Here is a 20,213-nt window from a genome sequence, read left to right on the forward strand (position 1 = left end):
TTAAACCATAGTGTGTTGTCCTCTGTTGGGTGACTAATGAAATATGAGCTCTGTTTTCTTTTTAAAAAGTAAAACCCAAGTGACATGTCTCACTGAAAATAATTTTAACCTGAGGTTTTGTTTTGTTTTAATCTGGTGAACTCAAGGGTTTAGAAAACAGCATTCTATCTAAAAAAACTTCGATATGCCACAAGTTTTCTTCTCTATAAAATAAGGGGTGTGGACAAGAGGAGCTCCTTGTTTCCTTCCAGCTCTGATTCTTTAAGACTTCAATAGATTTCAAGGTGGAGCATCTCAATGGTTACCAATGCAGGCCTTGCGGTCCATGGACATGGTTTCTGGCTTGACCACGTAATGGCTGTGTGACCTTGAGTGAGTTACCTATCCTCCCTAAGGCTCAGTTTTCCCACTCACATGTTCTTATGAGGAATAAATGAGATGCCTCCTGCAAAGAAGCTCAATAAATAGTAGTCATCATGCCATCAGTTTTACCTTGTACTGTATACATGGACTTCATTTAAAAAACAGGGGGCGGGGGTGGGCAAAGTAAATTAGCTATTTTCTTAAAAAAAATTCTCTAATTCAAGGAAATATGAACATCCTCAACGTCCTTTTAATAGCCACCCATTACTGCTGTCTTAGAAGGCTAGACACATATCAAAGGAGCCCTTTGCAGTCAGTTAATGCTGAGATCGTAGAGCCAGGCTGAAGAAATCAGCCTGGCAGCAATCAGTCAATTGAAGAATCCTGTTAAAGCCAAAGAGTCTCAAGGTTGGTAGGGATAAAACAGGCTACTCTGGTGCTAGGCCCTTTACAAACAAACAAACAAATGGAAAAAAAGGGATGACATTGAACTTACTTACTGTGAGAAGCGTATAATTTAGGGAAAATATGAGATATACACATCTAGAAAGAGAGCCTCTAAAACAAGTCATTGTTATAGGCAGAAACAATTAGTCTAGGCCTTCAAGGCTGACAGACCTGAGTTCAATTCCCAGTTCCTCTACTTACTAGCTATGTGTACCTTTTTGGATTTTTTGTTTCTCATGGTGATCCGTATGTGATTAGACTTGGTCAAGAGGGGACCCCAGCCTGGAATGGGTGTTCAGAGAGCCTCCTCTGGCCTCCTCCAGCTGCAGTCTTCCCCACAGGACAGGAATGAGTGGAACAACAGGGACATGTCCACACTCCTTCTAGACCGCACTCCTTATACCTGGAGCTCCAGAATTCCCTCCGTTTACACCCTTGCTTCCAAAATCTAAGAGTCTTCACTCACCCACCCAAAGACACTGGTACTCAAAGGGCAGCTGTTTAGGGGGTGCGGTTGGGGGTGGGGGGTGGAGCAGGCAGATGGAGCTTGGACAGGGGAGGAAGTGAGAAGGGAGGAGGGCAGTCCATGGACTGGTGGGGGAGGGGGGGTCTCTATTTATGCTTTTGCTCTGGATCTCCCACATATTTAGGGAAGTCCTGATAATAATTGTGCTGTGTGAGCTACAAGAAGCATTCCTGGTACAATATCTGGAACACGCTAAACACTCTTCATACAGTAGGTTTTCCTTATTGACCGTTAGTTTCAGCATCATGAGCCAGACGAGTGCTGTAAAGTTTGCTGCAGGTTCAACTCTACCTGCTGAAGGGAGAAAGATGTGGCTTCCTTCAGCAGGGTCATGTCAGTGATGTGCCGATGAACTCGAGAGGTTTCACCTGGGAGACACACACGTGGTTACCAGAGGAAGAAGTTCTGCAAGTGCTTCAAGAAAACCCAGCTGACAAACTAAAACATTCGTATGGGGGAAGGGAGGCAGGGAGGGTAATGAAGCCCCGGAGGCTTCTAAGAGGCATCAGGTAACTTTAGTGGCTCTTAAATGAACTATTTTGTTTTTGGAGGAAACCAAGGTTATATGAGATCCATGCAAATATTTTGATATGCAAGTCTATGTATTTTGATATACGAGTTTGTTTAACCATGAGTTCCTAAAGAACTTTAAATGGTTTTGTAATTTTTTTTTCTGATTTAAATAAGACCTGCCTTTTTTTAAAACAAGATTTGCAGTTCTTTTTAAAGGAAAAACAAAAAAATTGTATATAACTTTAAACTCGATATTCAAATATTTGTGCGAAAAGGCTCATTGGCTCAGTCCCTTAATCTCCCGCATATTTTAGACTGGGGTGTTGGCTGATATTACAAAGATATAACAAAGCATGTTTTGCAGCATCCAGGACCCAGTGTCTCATTCCACTGACCCATCCATCTTCTAAAATGAAAGGAAGTGCCTGGGAATCTCATTACTTTTCCTCACAAAAATGTTGCTTATCATCTTTTCTTTCATTTTTGGCCTCTTTTTCAGGCCATTTCTCCTGTCTCGCTCCTTTAGCCGTTAAAGGTAAGTTCTGAGACCTTAGTGGGAGAGCTCTGGTGGTGCTCTAATACCTCCTCTCCACCCAGGAAGGCTTCCCTGCTGCCGGCCTACACCAGCCTGCCCAATTTCTGAGCCATTTTTACCTCCCTTAAAGTTTTCCCAGGTCACCAAGGACCAGACAGGAGTGGAAGCTATCAGAACCAGGGGACATGGTAGAGGACTGAGTGGGAGAGAATGATGTCTGTGTCTCCAAACATCCACATAGGTGACCTTATGTAAAGAGTCATTGTTTTCCAAAATAAAATCGCAATCATTTGCAATAAAGTCAGAATCACTTGCTTAACTGTTTTTCATGTTTCCAGGGCTTTATTTATCCATATAATTAATTAGTAAGTAATTTGGGGGATAGAGAAGCGTGACATGGCCCTTACCCTTAAGCTTATAACTTTATTGAAGACACTAAACCAGGAAAAGAAGACATTATATGAGAAAGGCAATGTTTAAGTGCTAAGCTGGGTGGTAATGAAATGGTTGTAGATGTTCAGAGAAGGGAGAGACAAGTAAAAGCTGGTTGTAAGAGGAGATATCCTGCGAAGAGTGACATGAAGATTGGATGGAATTTGATAAGCTTCCAAGAAGGGAAGGTTTCCAGTATTAGGAACAGCTTCCTTCCATAGGCCCAGATCTTCAGACATCTTGAATTTAGAGGCAAGACAGGAAAAAAATAAAATCTCCTTTCTGCACTGCCAAGATTTAAAACACATTTCAGTGTGAATTGTGTCTATGCTTACTGTTTCTCTACTTAACCATAAGAGGGTTCAATAAAATAATGTGAGGACCCTTCTTCTGACTTGTTCTTTTTTTTTTTTAGTAAATTTATTTATTTATTTATTGGCTGTGTTGGTTCTTTGTTGCACATGGGCTTTCTCTAGTTGTGATGAGCAGGGGCTACTCTTCATTGTGGTGCACGGACTCCTCATTGTGGTGGCTTCTCTTGTTGCAGAGCACAGGTTCTAGGTGCGTGGGCTTCGGTAGTTGTGGCACATGGGCTCAACAGTTGTGGCTCATGGGCTCTAGAGTGCAGGCTCAATAGTTGTGGCACATGGGCTTAGTTGCTCCGTGACATGTGGTATCTTCCTGGGGCGAGGGCTCAAACCCGTGTCCCCTGCATTGGCAAGCGGATTCTTAACCAGTGTGCCACCTAGGAAGTCCCTGACTTGTTCTTTATATATCGACTTTCCCTTTCCATACTACTACCAAAGTACTTTAAGAGAAAGGATATAGTTATAATGCAATGAAGGCTAAGCGTTAAACACAAAAAATCCTCACTGGTGATACAGAAATGAGAAAAGGGGGGAAATTCTGCTGTTAGCCAAATTAGGCCTAAATCACTTGCTAGATCTGAAATGTATACACATACATACACCCCAGCACATATACCCCCAAGCCTCTGTTACAGATAATGACACCCCTGGCTTCTGCACCCGCAGTCCACCAACCACAGTGAAGTGGGTTTACAACGGGGGCTGGTCGATGAATTCATGATAAGGTGTTCTGAAGAGGATTTCCCTCACTGTCGGCATGTCCCACTGCAGATTCCTTCCTGTGAGTGCAGCAGCCATCACTTCTACCTGCAGTCCTGCTTCAGCCACAGCAATTTAGTGCATGCAGGTGGGCAACAAGAGCTGGCTGCTCTGGGCTGGTTCGTCCCCCACCAGCGGTGGTGGGCTTCAACAACCCCATCTGCTCTGACTGCACAATCGTCACATATGCTAAGTCCTCCTCTTAGCATCTTGCTTCAGATCACACATAAATGACAGTCATCATTTAACTGTGAAATCAAAATTTTCAAAGGATCTTTGCTAAATTTGACCAGTGTTCCAATGTATGAAATCATCAATTGATCACCCTTAGTCTGCATACCATAAGCAAAAGCAAAGACTGTGACATCGAAGCCCAGAAACACATTTATTATTTTTGATTAATGTACCAAGGAATGTTATTATCAACTTTAGCGTTTTTTTAATTGCAAGCACTGATTATTAACTTCTTTTTTGTGTTTGGGTTTTTTTCCCAGTTTCATTGACATATGATTGACATACAGCACTGTCTAAGTTTAAGGTGTAAAACATAATGATTCGACTTGCAGACATCATGAAATGACATCCACAATAGGGTCAGTGGACACTCTTCATCTCATACAGACACAACATTAAAGAAACAGAAAAAAAAAAAAAAAGAAACAGAAAAATAATATTTTTATTTGTGATGAGAACTCAGGATTTACTCAGTAAATTTCGTATGTAATTACAGCGGTGTTAATTATTTATTTGTACATCCCTAGTACTTATTTATTTTATAACTGGAAGTTTGTACCATTTGACTGCCTCCACCAACCCCCACTTCCCCCCTCTGGCAATCATAAATCGCATCTCTTTTTTTCTGTGAGTTTGTTTTTGAAGTATAATTGACCTATAGCACTATGTTTGTTCCTGTACACAGTATAGCGATTCAATGTTTCTATACATTTCAGAATGATCACCAAGATAAGCCTAGGTGTCATCTGTCACCATACAAAGATATTATATAATTATATTCCCCACACTGTACATTTCATCATACCTAAGACGCATTTATTTTGTGACCAAAAATTTATACCTCCTAATCTCCCTCAACTATTTCTCTGGCCCTGGACTTTTATTTGTTGGGAGTTTTAAAAAAGTATTGATTCAATTTCATTGCTGGTAATTGGTCTGTTCATATTTTCTGTTTCTTCCCGATTCAGCCTTGGGCATCTTTAGCATTTATTAAAATATGAATGATGTAATATTTTTTAACCACTGGTATTACTTTGCAATTTACCACGTGCTTTCAAGTCCGTTATCTCCTTTGATAGTCACTGTCATTCCAATTTTACAAATGGGGAAACTGGGGCTTGGGGAAGGTAAGTGGCTTTCCAAAGATTACACAAGCAGTAACTGCTGGAGGATGGATGGGTGGATGCAGCCACTGGTTCCCTGAGTGTGTTTTCCAGAAATAGTGCCTATTCAAGAATTTCACAGTGCTTGTATGTACGGTGGGGTAAAAAACGAACAAACAAAAAGCTTTAGAAGAGGCGGTGGGAATGCACGGTGTGGGCTAGACAGGCAGGCGGTCACAGGCAGAGTTGTTTGCAAGCGCTTGCTCCTCCACCAGGCAATGATGCAGGCCCCGAAAGCACCGCTCACCTCCCTGCCTGACCCGGTCCAGGTCCCTGATACTCTAACATCAGAAGCTGACGATGCAGCTGAAAAGGCTTGCGTGTAGGCCTCTGACTCAATCTTTCCTGTGACTTTGGAGTCAGCAGATAAGGCTAACTCTCTTACCAACCCCTTGAGCCAGTACAGTTGGCCCTCTGTGTCCATGAGTTCTGCATCTATGGATTCAACCAACCACAGATCTAAAGTGTTTGAAAAAATATTCCAGAAATTTTCAAAAAACAAAACTTGAATTTGCCACTCACTAGAAACCATTTGCATATCATTTACATTGTATTTACAACTATCGACACAGCATTTACATTGTAGGAGATATTATAAGTAATCTAGAGATGATTTAAAGTATATGGGAGGATTGCATAGGTTATATGCACATACTGCACCATATTATATAAGGGACGTGAGCATCTACAGATTTTGGTATCCATGGGGGTTTTGAAACCAATCCTCCACGGATACTGAGGGACGCCTGTGCTTTATTTCTAGGTATTTTATTTGATTCCTAAAATGTGTTAATATAATTGTTTGCCTCAAGGCTCTGTTAGTGCTGCCATCAGTTTTGCAAGAAGTCAGGATGAATTCTACAATGTCATATGACACAGGCTACACAGTAGACTGGAGCCAGCCTATAACCACCTGTACTCTTCATCATCCCGTGGAAGGTCACGCCAGGGCCTGGGTATCTGCTGGATACTGTGTTGATTCTGTTCTAATAGAGGGACCCCTACTCACTGTGGGTTTCTCTTTTTATAGGAAGAGCCTTAGGTAGTAAACCTATAACATGATAACATAGATAATATATTTTATGAATAATAACCACAACTTCCGAAGCAAAAACAAGACTGGAATTGCTTTACATATAAGAGTGAAAAGGGCAAATAACATCTTGGTATTGTTATGAAAACTGTTCTGACCATATGAACCCCTTGAAAGTGTCTTGGGGACTTTAGGGGTCCCCATATAACACTGTGAAATCCATACTATCGAGATGCTCTGTTGTCTGGCCTGGTATCAAGATGCTCCATCGTCTGGACTGGATGCTGCCTAGCATCTCAAAAGTGTGAGGAAGTAGGGGATGTGGTACCTTGAGGGTTTCTACGTTAATCCTGACTAACTCAAATCACCCTTATCAGGTGAGCAAGAGTTTATCATGGTGAAGAGGAGAGAGAGATCTTAGGACATTTGAAAGAGGTCAGGGACCCCAAAGAGTGAGCAAGTCTCTGGGCAGCTACCAGCAGAAGGAAGGATGTAGGCTCCCAGGCAGAGGTGAGAAAGGGAGGAAGGCTACAACCATCTGCTTTCTTTCAGGTCCAGGTGAAGGACTGAAGACCTACAATGTGCCCAGCCTCTGCTCTAGGGCTCAGGGGCAGAAAGGAACAAGAGATAATTCCTGGCTTCAGGGAGCCCACCCATTTCCAGTCAAGTATCAATTTTACTCAAGATAGGCCCCCAAACAACAACACTGATGATCACAGAATCTTGAATTTGAACTAAGCTTTATGCTTTTCAAAGCATTTTCACAGATTACTTGATTCCCTCTTCCTTAAGATTGCTTATTATTTAAATTCTGGTTTTCAAGAAGTATTTTTGTTTTGTTTTGTTTTGTTTTGTTTTTAAACACCAGACCCTGATCTAAACACACTATTTAGTTTAATTACCTTTAAGGAGTCAATTAAGCAGAGTAGGCTGTAAAATAAAAGCATGGGGATAGAATTTCACTCATCCTTCTAAAGAGTAAAGACTCTTTTCATTTTGGTGGCAACAACAGCTTTTGTGAATTAGAACAACTCGAACCTACCAGAAAGAATGAGAGTAAACATTCAGCTAACTCCAATGACCAGGGGGAGGGGGAGCGGAGAGCTTGCAAATCCCCTTACTCACCGAAATGGGCCCCTTTTGTGTGAGTTCCTGCGGAGGCAGCAGTCAGGGCTGCTATATATACAGCGGCCCTCCCCCTAGTCCCACACAGCACCCAGCGAACACCTCCTGCTCCCTCTCTCCAAAATGGGAAAGGTAAGTGCTGGGTAGGTGATGCTCAACCTTTGCTCCATCGCGGCATCTTCAGCGGGGGTGCAAATCGCTTCATGTTCCCACATCTTCCATTTTACAGATCACTTTCTACGAGGACCGGGGCTTCCAGGGCCGCTGCTACGAGTGCAGCAGCGACTGCCCCAACCTGCAGCCCTACTTCAGCCGCTGCAACTCCATCCGGGTGGACAGCGGCTGCTGGATGCTGTACGAGCGCCCCAACTACCAGGGCCACCAGTACTTCCTGCGGCGCGGCGACTACCCCGACTACCAGCAGTGGATGGGCTTCAACGACTCCATCCGCTCCTGCCGCCTCATCCCCCAAGTAAGCGGGGCTCTTTCTCTTCCGTCTCTTTGGAAATCAAAGCCCTTAAAAAAATGGCATTCTTCATGCAGATGCAGAGAATGGACTGGAGGACACGGGGTTGGGGGGGGGGGGGCGGGGGGCGAAGGGAAAGCTGGGACGAAGTGAGAGAGCAGCATAGACGTATATACACTACCAACTGTAAAATAGATAGCCAGTGGGAAGTTGCTGTATAACAAAGGGAGATCAACTCGATGATGGGTGATGCCTTAGAGGGCCAGGACAGGGAGAGCAGGGAGGGAGTCGCCAGAGGGATATGGGGATATATGTATAAATACAGCTGATTCACTTTGGTGTACCTCAAAAGCTGGTACAAGAGTGTAAAGCAATTATATTCCAACAACGAGCTTAAAAAAAATGTCATCCTTCAATCAAATCGTTCCAACTAGAGAACAGAAAGGGGGAGTGAGCCCAGTGCCCATGCAGTCTGGTCTAGAAGGGTGTCTGATGAGAAACCATTCTTCATGAACTCTGCGGCAGTTTTTTTTAAATCACATATCTATTCAAGATATAATTTCTTTTTTTATTGAAGTATAGTTGGTTTATAATGTTGTGTTAATTTCTGCTGTACAGCAAAGTGATTCAGTTACACATATATACATTCTTGTTTTTCATATTCTTTTCCATTATGGTTTATCACAGGATATTGAATATAGTTCCCTGTGCTCTACAGTAGGACCTTGTTCATCCATCCTATATATAATAGTTTGCATCTGCTAACCCCAAACTCCCACTCCAAGATATAATTTCTTAAAGTGGTCATTCCAAGCCATATCAACTCAGAACTCTAGTATATCACAACTTATAAATACAATCTGGGTCTGTTTAATTGATAAAAATACTTTGGCTTGCTTTGCCTTACTTTTCTATTTGATTATTTTCCTAGAGAAGACAGGCCCCCTGGTTTCTATTCTGATTTTGTAGTCAGTACCTATCAGCTCACCTAGAGGTAGAAATTAGAGGAAAGGCCACATCCAAAACTAATGTTTGAGATTCAGTATTTCCTAGAGAGTGATGGCAGAATTCTTAGAAGAATGTGTGGGAGTGCGGAGCCTGGAATATGGTGTAACCCAAACAGAGCTGCGTGAAGATGATTCCTGCTGCTGAGGGAATGAGGAAGTGGAGGGCAGGAGGCCACAAGGGAAGCTTAGTTGTCACATAGGTTGAAATTTGAACTTGAAAATGAGGTTATGAGAACAGAGGTAGAGAAAACGTACCATCTTATTTTTTTACAAGAGCTTAATAATCCTTTGTTCCGTAGTGTACATGAAAACCAAAACATTAGTCTTACAGAAAATAGCTAAATGTTGGTTCCTTTTTAACAAGGGTAACATATCAAATGGGGCTTTACTTTCCAATGACTCTCACTTTTCTCCTTTGAGAAGGACTTTCTCTAATAACAAGCACTAAAGTGATGAGTTTTATTTTAGACAAACCTTAATTCCCAAGGACAGAGGATGGTGGATGGCAGTTGAAGGGCTGCTGGGTTCTGTTCCTAGCTTAGCCTACAAATTATTAGATTCATAGGTGGGTAGTGGGGGCCTGGAAGGCGCCTTAACTCTGCAACAGGGTTGTTGTGAAAGCAGACTCAGACTAAGAGAACTCCTGGGCAGGTGTGGCCAGGTGCAGGGGTGAGAACTTTAATATCTCTCTATTTGTATTTATTTACTTTTTCTTTTCTGTCCTCCACTCCAGCACTCCGGCACTTACAGAATGAGAATCTACGAGAGAGATGACTTCAGAGGACAAATGTCAGAGATCACAGACGATTGTCCCTCTCTTCAGGACCGCTTCCACCTCAATGAAATCCACTCCATCAATGTGCTGGAGGGCTCCTGGGTCCTTTATGAGATGCCCAGCTACCGGGGAAGGCAGTACCTGCTGAGGCCGGGAGAGTACAGGAGATATCTTGACTGGGGGGCGACGCATGCCAAAGTTGGTTCTTTAAGACGGGTGATGGATTTTTACTGAAGTATTTACATTCTCTGCTTTTCTCCTTTAGAATCTAATAAAAGATTTAGCGTGTGTTTCTGGCACTAATAGAGTCCTGCCTTTCTTTTAATCTATTAGGTCTTCATAAGCAATAATGGCACTTGGGCAGACATGATGACATATGTTTTCAAGATAGGGAACAATCTCTTCTAAGGCGAATTAAATAGAGTATATCATTGCCAGCATTCTTTTAAAGACTAAACCATGTAGGCTCAAAGTTCAGTTCAGCTGGGCTCAACCCATCTGTGGTTAGTCTTACGAGGATATATTTACAGTTACAATAATAAATAAGTACTTATTGAAACACCTCAAGTTATCCCTCCAGGTTATCCTCACCATCTTCCCCATATAGTCCAAGTCTTAACTGATGAGGAAAGTCATCCTCAGCATCTAGACTCTTACTTTAGCTCCATAAACAAACAAATAAACTGCTCCTCTCACCTACTGCACTCCATCCCTTTTCTCCCAATTCCATTTCCAATACCTCATACCTCCATGAGATTTCCAAATAGAATTCACTGTCTCTTTGCTGTATGTGCTTTGTAGGAAAATTTCAGGATTTTTGCCAAAACCACATGCACATAGGAAAACTCTGCCTCCTGCTTTTTTTTTCTTTTTTTCTTTTTTCTTTTGGCATGCCGCATGCGGTATCTTAGTTCCCCAACCAAGGATCGAACTCACACCCCTTGCAGTGGAAGCACAGAGTCTTAACCACTGGACTGCCAGGGAAGTCCCCACCTCCTATCATTTTAATAGGAGTAAAGTACTATGACCGTATATGAAAAATAATACTAAATCAAAAATAGTGCATTGAAATTTTCTGGAGAAGTTTGATTGATTTGCTTTCTTTATTTTAAAAAATGGATTAAGGTCACTAATAAAAAAATTACAACATAATAAATTAAAGAAATTAAAAACAGGTGAATGAGGAAATTGGGTCAGAAATAAAACAAGAGTGAGAAAGGGAGAGAAATGGAGCCCGGAATGAAGTTTGAGCCCAGACTGGATGGTATAAGGCACTTTGGGGGCTGAAGACAGAGCCAGATTTGGATCCAGTAGCCAAGACACGGAAGGAAACAAGATCAGTTTCATGACTGACAGAGTCTATAAGACAAATAAATTAATTATTCAAGACTTTTCCAGTACAGAAACCTAAAAGAAAATTTTCTTGTAGGTCCTAATAAAGAAGATACTGAGTAAACAACGTCCTCAGTAACATCCTGCAAATAATTAAATACAGTTCTTAGAGCTGTTTCTTATAAAGTTCCCCAAGGAAGCTGACAGCTTCAGGTCAAAATTCATCTGAAGTACACCATCCTTTGAGATTCTAATAAATGGCTCAAATCCCATCTCACAGGGCGTGGGTGATTTATGTACCTACTTCTTCCAACACACATATGTTTCTCGGAATTCTGGACAGGGAACAAGTTGTTTACGTTTTTCCCAGTCACCCGCCACTTTGAACTCCTGCCTCATCATTGAGAGGATCCACACTGACCCAAATGGAAGACATAGGGCCTTTTCCTGTAACTCCTGAACCATTTCTCACATAAAGCATTACTGTGTGCAGCCAGCTTTGTTATAGAACTTATGAGGGGGGCGGGGAGAGATGCAAGTTTAGATCCTAAGAGCACAACAACATCATGTTTAATATTAGATGGCCTTGCTCTAGTCTGCAAGCTCCAACCTGGTGGCTTGGTCTTTCCCTTCCTTGCTCCTCTCCTCTCTGGTCTTAGATGTACCCACATGGTTGTTCATTCTTTGTAGAGTCTCCTTCCATCTCTCGCCCTCAAGGGCTCCATACCCACCACCCAAGTGGCTTATTACCAGGGCAAGCATGTAATTTGTTGCTTAACCTGAGTCATTTTTGAGAGTGAGAGTGTGTTCTATTAAGGATTACACTGGGCCAAGAGGGATGAACCAGGACTGTTCCAGGCAAACTGGGGCACATGATCAGCCTCTTTATACAGTTTCCTTCCCTGGAAAATAGATTCTTGTATTATCTGATATTAATTGTTTCTAAATCCCAGTTCTTTAACCTTTAAACTCCTGACACTAGTGTTGGCTTCCTGGAGACATTATCCAGGGTCCTCTGTTTGTCAATAATAATACAACAAACATGAATGAGAAAGCCAAGAGCTTCTTGGAGTGCTGAATTTTACATTATTTACCTGGTAGACATCACAGACATCAGACATGGAAATTATCCTGAAACACCTGAAGTGAAAGCATATAAAATTAGAGACCCTGGATCTCACTGATCAAGTCTGCAAGTTGCTTCCCTTCCCGGGACACAGGCAAAGAAAAGGCTATCCACTCTCTAATCCCAGCATAAAAGGTCAACAGTGGGGAGTGCCCAGAATAAGACATTATGCCCAAACTAACTCCTAATCTACCCTTCCTCCTCCTCTCTGTTCTCTCTCTAAACACTGGGACCTTGAAGACATGAAGGTCTGAGGTAAAAGCAGAGAAGGGAAACTCTACAGGATCCCACTAACCTTCTCCCCACGAAGACAAACCAACAATTCGAGATAACCCTGGTAGCAGCCTACATACCCTACACACACCAGTATTTCCTATATATCCTAGTTTGTCATAAGTCCAGATTTTAAATCTTTTTCTTCCTTTTTTTCTCTTTTCTCCCTTTGAATCCACAGTGTCTTTTGGCCTGACTAACCTTACAAAAGTTCCACCAAACAAAAAAACTGAAGTAGCAGCTCTTCCATAAAAGTGTCAAGACCCATTCTATTGAGCTACACCCTCAAAACATTCTCCTAACTCTGGGTTCCCTCTTCAGTTTTCCTACCCTGCTGTCAAGGGGTCGGTCCTGATGTTAGTAGGTGTCTTATTCCCTCGCCTCTGGACTTTTGGAATTCAAGGTTTCTTCTCTGTGGGTTTGTTAAAGCAAAACTCACAATCACAACCACCTGTTGCTTAAACAAGAAGATGTACTGCTTTTGTCGATGAAAAATTAATCAGTTGATTTAAGAAATAATTGGACAATTTTATTTGAGCCAAACTTGAGGATTATAACCTGGGAAGAGCATCTCAGGAAGCTCTGAGAACTGTTCCACCTGTTAGAAGTCGACATAGTTTATACAAGTTTTTTGAGACAGAGGGCTGTACATTAAATGATGTATTACTGACAGTTTACATAATCCAGATTTAAGGGCCAATGTGGTGGGTCATGTGACCCTTTAAAAGATCAAGAAGGAATGTTATCTTTTAAGCAGTTGCCTTGTTGGTGCTGGGAGAATGCTGCTGTTTATGGTTGAGCAAGTATTCCTGCTGATGGGGGAGCGCTGGCTGACGCATAATGCAGATACACCGTGCCGGGGAAGCGGGGAGGCCAAAGGACAGACAAGGGTTTGTATGTTTCAATTTTTCTTGCCTTGCCGTAAAATAAGAATTTCATTTCACATTTTCAACATGAAGTCCGTTTATTCCAAGACAAATGCCATAGGTGGGTCAATGATTGTTTCCTGTCTTCTTGTCAGTTACTAAATGGTCATCAAAGATGAGCTGAGAAAGAGAACCAGAGGCTGGTGCTACGATGGTGATCTCTGGGCCTTTAGCCAGTCTCATTGTTTGGGAGAGTTTGATCTACATGGCTGCCAACCAAATGACTCTTCTCATTTAACCAAGCACATATATGATACAAATATTACGTTAATTACTAGGAAGCAAGCTGGTGGGTGGTAAGGTCCATGGTTGACTGGACCTCAGACGCTAGCAAAACTCTGAATTGGCCACTGCTGTTATAATATTAATTTGGCATCTCAGGAGACATAAAAATTAGAATTACGAAGGAACAGAAGGCTTAGGGGACAACACAACATTTCTGTTTTCTCTCTTTTGCTTACTCATCTCGCCTATTATAAAGGCCCATTAAATAGATCAAATGCAGGGTGCTTGTGTCATCCTACACATTGAAAGTTGCAAATGCTGAACTTTGATGTGAGTGTGTAGGCCTGTTGTGCTGAGCATTTGAAATAGGTCCCGTGGACTATTACAATGATGGATTTCAGATAAGGAAATAACATTCATATCCCCCAGACATTTATTGAGTAAACTTTATGTGCCAGTTCATTTTGCCAGTTAGTGAGGATACAAAAGTAAAGATGGATTGGTGGTGGCGGGGGTGGGGGGGATAAATTAGGGGCTTGGGATTAACAAATACATATTACTATATATAAAATAGTTAACAACAAGGACCTCATACATAGCACGGGAAACTATACTCAATAACCTATAAGGGAAAAAGCATCTGAAAAAGAATAGATTTAAATATGTGTATAACTGAATCACTACACCTGAAACTAACACAACATGGTAAATCAACTACACACACACACACACACACACACACACACACACACACAAAGAGAAAGAGAAAGAAAAGAAAAGAAAAGAAAAGAAAAGAAAAGAAAAAAGAAAAGGAATAAATCAGAGTAGTGTTTTTCAAAGTTTGATCCAAGAACAATCTGGTGCTGTCAGTTAAAAACACAGATTCCCAGAGTCTTTTCCAGATCTAATGATGCAGAATCTCAGAAGAGGGTAGAGCCTGTTAATTAGCATTTTTAATAAGCACAGGCGATTCTCATGCACACACTGGAGTTTGAAAAGCACTAGATGATTTCTAAAGTTCCTTCCAAATCTACAGTTTTACCACAAAATGGCTTTGTGGTGGAGATATTTTTCAGGCATCTTTGAGAGAACTGAACACCTTTGAAAGAGACAAATGGGCTGAAGTCATCCTTAATAACATCTCACTATTACTACCATTAAACATTTATTCAGTGTTCATTTGTGCCAAGTATGTGCCAAACACATTAAACACACAATCCCATTTATTCATGTCAGTGTCCTTTAGCCAAAGGCCACCAGAAACCCCTGTTGTGGAACAGAGGGTTTGGTACTAGTTGCAGTGATGGAGAGAACATACACCATGGGGAAGCATGGACTGTCTCAGTTAAGAGGGTTAGAAAGAACTATGATAGGATTTGTACTTTGGTTGGGTGATTTGGGAAAGTATCTAAAAAGACAGGAGTTGGACTTCCCTGGTGGTGCAGTGGTTAAGACTGTGAGCTTCCACTGCAGGGGCCATGGGTTTGATCCTTGGTAGGGGAACTAAGATTCCACTTACTGCACACTACGGCCAAAAAAATAAAACAAATAATAAAATAAAAAGCAGGAGTTCACTAAATTGGATGTTGTCAGACAGCAAGGGTAATTTTATGATTGAATATCTTAATAAATCTACTCATGAGGAAAGGAGCAAAGAACAAGGATAAAGCTGCAATTGATAAAGAAGTAGCAGTTAACCGTTTTGTCTGAGAGAGAGGGTGTCTGGTATTTTGTGGGTGGCACATTGGCTTTGTTTTTGCCTATGCTTAGACAAAATGATGAAGTGGCTTTATTTTGTCTCATTTCATCATGGTCTCGGGGTAACCTTGCCTGAAGTTGGTATTTTGTGAGATTATGTCTAGTAGGGAAATATGGCCTAGCTCTGAGGGCCAGGCCAGCTTCCAAATATTAGAGGCTGCCTGCTCTTTCTGTCTTTTCCTTCCTTCCTTCCTTCCTTCCTTCCTTCCTTCCTTCCTTCCTTCCTTCCTTCCTTCCTTCCTTTCTCTCTCATTCAACATACTACACCCCATGAGACAAGTATTACAAAATAACTCCTGCTCTGAGAGGTGTAGCTTGCCAAGTTCATGTGGCTACTAAGTGGACATTCTGAGTCCAAGAGGCTTTCCCCTGGCAAAGGAAAAGCGATATATAAAGCAATATACTTCTCAGTCTTGAACCCAATGGTCATAAAAACCTTTCTTTTGGTTCTTATCACAAGTTGGCTACGAGGGGCTGGTCTCCAGTTATATGAAGTATACTCACCAAAGAGGAAGTTTATAGCTATGTCTTGAGTCATTAGGTCAGCACGGTCGAAACTAGCAAAAATCAGAATCCAGATGTGTGTCCCCTACTGGATTGACAAGTCCTGTGAAGAAAGAAGCTTTGAGACAGAGTGGTCTCTGTTGTCCAGGAAAATTAGCGCCTGGGGCATTCTTCTTCACCCACAGCCTCTCTGGAATTCTGGGGCACTTCCATAAAGACACAGATTTTTTTCCCCCAAAATACACGTGGCGTAATTGAATCATATGCATAGAGACGTGAGTTTCAGGTCAAAAGTTCAAAATGACTTGCTGATGAATTTATAAAACACTAAGTATTCAAATAAAAGCAACTCTAGAGACTCATCCAGAACTCGTACAGGACAGCTGTAGAATGCACCAGAGGATGAGGGCAGACTCGATAGGCATTTCCACTGAATGCAGCGTGTAAAAGGGATCCATAAAATCCCCTTTTCACCCCTGGGGGCCCCTTTTGTGTTGTTCCTGCCAACGCAGCAGCCGTCCTGCTATATAGACGCGCCGCGCTGCCGGGGCCCCATCACACTGAACTCGCATCAACCAGCCATGGGGAAGGTGAACGGAATACAAGTGACATAAAATGGAGGGGGAAGATACTTCCATACAAGATCTATTATGGGGAGCAAATGATTTAATCCTGAATTATTCTTCCTTTACAGATCACCTTCTACGAGGACCGGGGCTTCCAGGGCCGCTGCTACGAGTGCAGCAGCGACTGCCCCAACCTGCAGCCCTACTTCAGCCGCTGCAACTCCATCCGGGTGGACAGCGGCTGCTGGATGCTGTACGAGCGCCCCGACTACCAGGGCCACCAGTACTTCCTGCGGCGCGGCGACTACCCCGACTACCAGCAGTGGATGGGCTTCAACGACTCCATCCGCTCCTGCCGCCTCATCCCCCAAGTGAGTTCGGTTTCATTCCAATCACACCGCCTGAGTGTCCTCACTCTCTTACTGAGGGGTGTTAGGGTGAGGGAGGTTTTCCTTTAAATACATCTAAGCGTTAAGTGGGCTTTAGGTAGCTGCTGAAGCCCAGGTAGATCCAGGCTTCAGAAACGGCAGAGAATATAAGGAAGAATTCACCTAGGGAAAGAGTCAGTTTTGTTTTTAATTTTTGCTGCCATCAGGACGATCAAAGCTTGTCTGTAACAAATGTAATATTACAGTGGGATATAAAACAAAACTTGCAAGTGGGAAGCTGGTTGGGCATACAAAGACAGTATTTCTAACAAATTAATTTTTACCTGTAGTAAAGGAATTGATAATGAACGAATTAGATAGTTTCCACTGCAAACTAGTAAAAATGGAAAACTCTGTTGTTAATATAGGCTGTTCCAAGGTTTCGTCCAATTTTGGAAAAGGTAATTTTTCTTAATTTGGAAAATCAGTTGAATTCTGGTTTCAGACTATTTAAACAAAATTTCCACCAAAGGATGTGACTTTTTAAAATCCTATTTCAGTGGTAAATTTATGTGTATATGTACATAAATTTGGGAGATAATTACTCACATTAAAGTATAGGCAAAATACCTTACATTTTCCCCCAAAATATAGGTTTACGTTATCACCTAGGAATCAAGAAATTAGGGGATTAAGAATTAGGGATCACAAAAAAAAAAAAAGAATTAGGGATCAAGATATTTGAGTTCTTGAAGGATTCTAACCCAGATTTTGAAACTCTTAAAAATTCCATCTCCCACATAAGAAATAGAAAACAAGCATGCAAATATTTGTCAAATACTAGTAGAACACAGATCCGTATGCACCATTCACAGCAATTTCAGAGTCTCAGTTTTATTTATTTTTATTTTTGGCTGCGTTGGGTCTTAGTTGCAGCACATGGGATTTTTCTTTGCAGTGTGCGGATTTCTCTCTCCAGTTGTGGCTTGCATGCTCAGTAGTGGTGATGCGAGGGCTTAGTTGCCCCACAGCATGTGGGATTTTACTTCCCCGACCAGGGATCAAACCCACGTCCCCTGCATTGAAAGGCAGATTCTCAACCACTGGACCACCAGGGAAATCCCCAGAGTCTCAGTTTTGACATTGACAATCTCATGCCCCAACCTGCCAAGTTCATCTCTTGTTTGGTTGCTTTTTCTGCTCTTTCTCTTTGTGGACCGAGCAGACAAGCTCCCACAGGCTGAGGCTGTATGAGAGAGAGGATCACAAAGGCCTCATGGTGGAGCTGAGCGAGGACTGCGCCTGCATCCAGGACCGCTTCCGCCTGAGTGAGGTCCGCTCCCTCCATGTCCTGGAGGGCTATTGGGTCCTCTATGAGATGCCCAACTACTGCGGCCGGCAGTACCTGCTGCGGCCCCAAGAGTACAGGCGCTACCACGACTGGGGGGCCACGGATGCTAAGGCCGGCTCTTTGCGGAGGGTGGTGGATTTATACTAAAATAGGTTCACACTACTGTTTTCTCATTTTGGAACCTAATAAAATATTTAGTCTGTATTGCTGGCAATTATTGGCTTCTGCTTTTCTTTCATTGTGTGCCAATTAATTCACCTGTAAATGTTCCCTGGTAAAGGTTGCGGCGTGGAATAAGAGGGGGAGGGGTCTGTTCTAGAAGAGCACCAAGGTAGAATGCGTTTTGAACAAGGCTCAGAAGTGTGGGTGGAGAAAGGAGGGAGCCTATCTGAGAAATAAAGGCAGATCAAAGGAGAGAAATGGGAGAGGGTGACTGGGTAGAAGGGAGGCATTCAGCTGAGGGACTAAGGAACAGCATTCTGGAAGTTTCCTTCTGACCCAAGGAGTAGTTGTAAGCCGCAGAGAGTCACGGATGAGTGGTGAAGGGCAGCCTATTTGCAAAAAGCCTGATTAGACTATATAAGGAATTGTAGTTTTGATTTCTTTCAAGCACAGATTATAAAACTAATGCCAGGGCTGCCATCAGCCATTGCCATGCTTTTGGACTCAGTTGAAGACCTTCCTTATTCTAAAACAGTTCCTGACTAGGGTGCACCTCTTGGCCAGTACAGCTGCTGCACCAAACACTGAATGAATTTCAGAAACTGCACAGTTGTACACAGTGCCCAGCTAATGCAAATAAATTAATGAGATACACATTAATATTTTAAATAGATTTGCATGATATAGTGTACCACAAACAATAAACAGTTCTTTACTACAAAAAAGCAGGCTTAAATTTAAAGGCACATTGAAGAAAGCCATAATTTCTAGAGCCTTTTGAAGTAAAATCTGCTGTTCACAAGCAGAGCCCTGCATATTTTTTAATTGAAAATTCTTTCATCAGAGAAAATTATTTTTAACTTGAAATTTCCCTCCAAAGTTAAAGTCTCCCATAATCTTACTACTTTACACATCCTGTAAAGAAAGAAGTGGAGGGCTCCTTCTGATCCCACTCTCCACTGCTAGCCCTTCTGTACATTCGGTGGGTACCCTTCTTGAATTTTCCCCTCCGTTTATATAGCTATCTCAGGAAACTTTACAAAAATGAAATCACGCTGTACATATTAGTCTGCAACTTGCTTTTAAAATGTAATGTGATATGGACATCTATCTAGGTCAGTACCTTATTCTGTTAATGGCTGCACTGTGGTCCATTGTTGGAGGTCCCATGGATTATTTAACCATTTATCCACTGGTGATTGGCCTTTTCCAAAACAAACAAGGCTGCAATGAATACTGTTGCATATATACCGGTATCTACACACGCCATAATTTCTGGAGGATAGCGACCTGGAAGTGAGACTGTCCATTAATAGTGCAAGTTATTTTTTCTTTTAATGGACTGCCCTATTATTAGCCACGAGGGGGCCTAACTTCTTTGAGTTAGGAGTGCCACCATTTACTGAGCACCTACCACAGGCCTGCTTTGTGCAGCACTTGGGATGAAAAAACAAACAAAACAAACAGAAGACATGGTTCCTACCACCATAGAACACTACACAGAAATAATACGAAATACTAACACTAAATAATAAATACACAATGACCTTTTTCGGTTAAGAACTTCTCAAGTACTAAATAATACACACGTAATCACTTTAACAAGTACTATTACTAAGTAGTTTTAAGGCATCCCAGGACACATTTCTAGGGGAAAAAAATAGAGCAATATTTATTTACATATTTCTCATGATACATGTTTTTATTCCTTATTATTTGGGGAGGGAAACTGTTTTCCTGGCATGACATACACATTTAGAACTTCCTTACATAGCTTACCTTTCTGCAACACTTTTTTTTTTCTGCTTTGGAACAACATCTCCAATGAAACCAGTTTCCTGTGAATAGGAAAAAATCTGTTTTTGACACAGTAGAC

At 41.9% G+C, this 20,213-nt stretch overlaps 2 protein-coding genes across 2 annotated transcripts; both read left to right on the top strand.

Annotated features, from left to right (window-relative positions):
* The first annotated feature begins 7,621 nt into the window (after window positions 1–7,621).
* On the top strand, window positions 7,622–9,980 carry LOC130858937 (gamma-crystallin B). The gene is made up of 3 exons (XM_057746103.1): window positions 7,622–7,630; window positions 7,728–7,970; window positions 9,705–9,980. The coding sequence occupies exons 1-3, from the start codon at window positions 7,622–7,624 to the stop codon at window positions 9,978–9,980; spliced, it is 528 nt and encodes a 175-aa protein (XP_057602086.1).
* A 6,487-nt stretch (window positions 9,981–16,467) lies between these two features.
* Window positions 16,468–18,390, top strand: LOC130858664 (gamma-crystallin C). The gene is made up of 3 exons (XM_057745507.1): window positions 16,468–16,480; window positions 16,585–16,827; window positions 18,050–18,390. The coding sequence occupies exons 1-3, from the start codon at window positions 16,472–16,474 to the stop codon at window positions 18,320–18,322; spliced, it is 525 nt and encodes a 174-aa protein (XP_057601490.1). The 5' UTR covers window positions 16,468–16,471; the 3' UTR covers window positions 18,323–18,390.
* Window positions 18,391–20,213: the final 1,823 nt, after the last annotated feature.

Source organism: Hippopotamus amphibius, chromosome 8 (genome assembly GCF_030028045.1).
Source record: "Hippopotamus amphibius kiboko isolate mHipAmp2 chromosome 8, mHipAmp2.hap2, whole genome shotgun sequence".
Taxonomy (NCBI): domain Eukaryota; kingdom Metazoa; phylum Chordata; class Mammalia; order Artiodactyla; family Hippopotamidae; genus Hippopotamus; species Hippopotamus amphibius.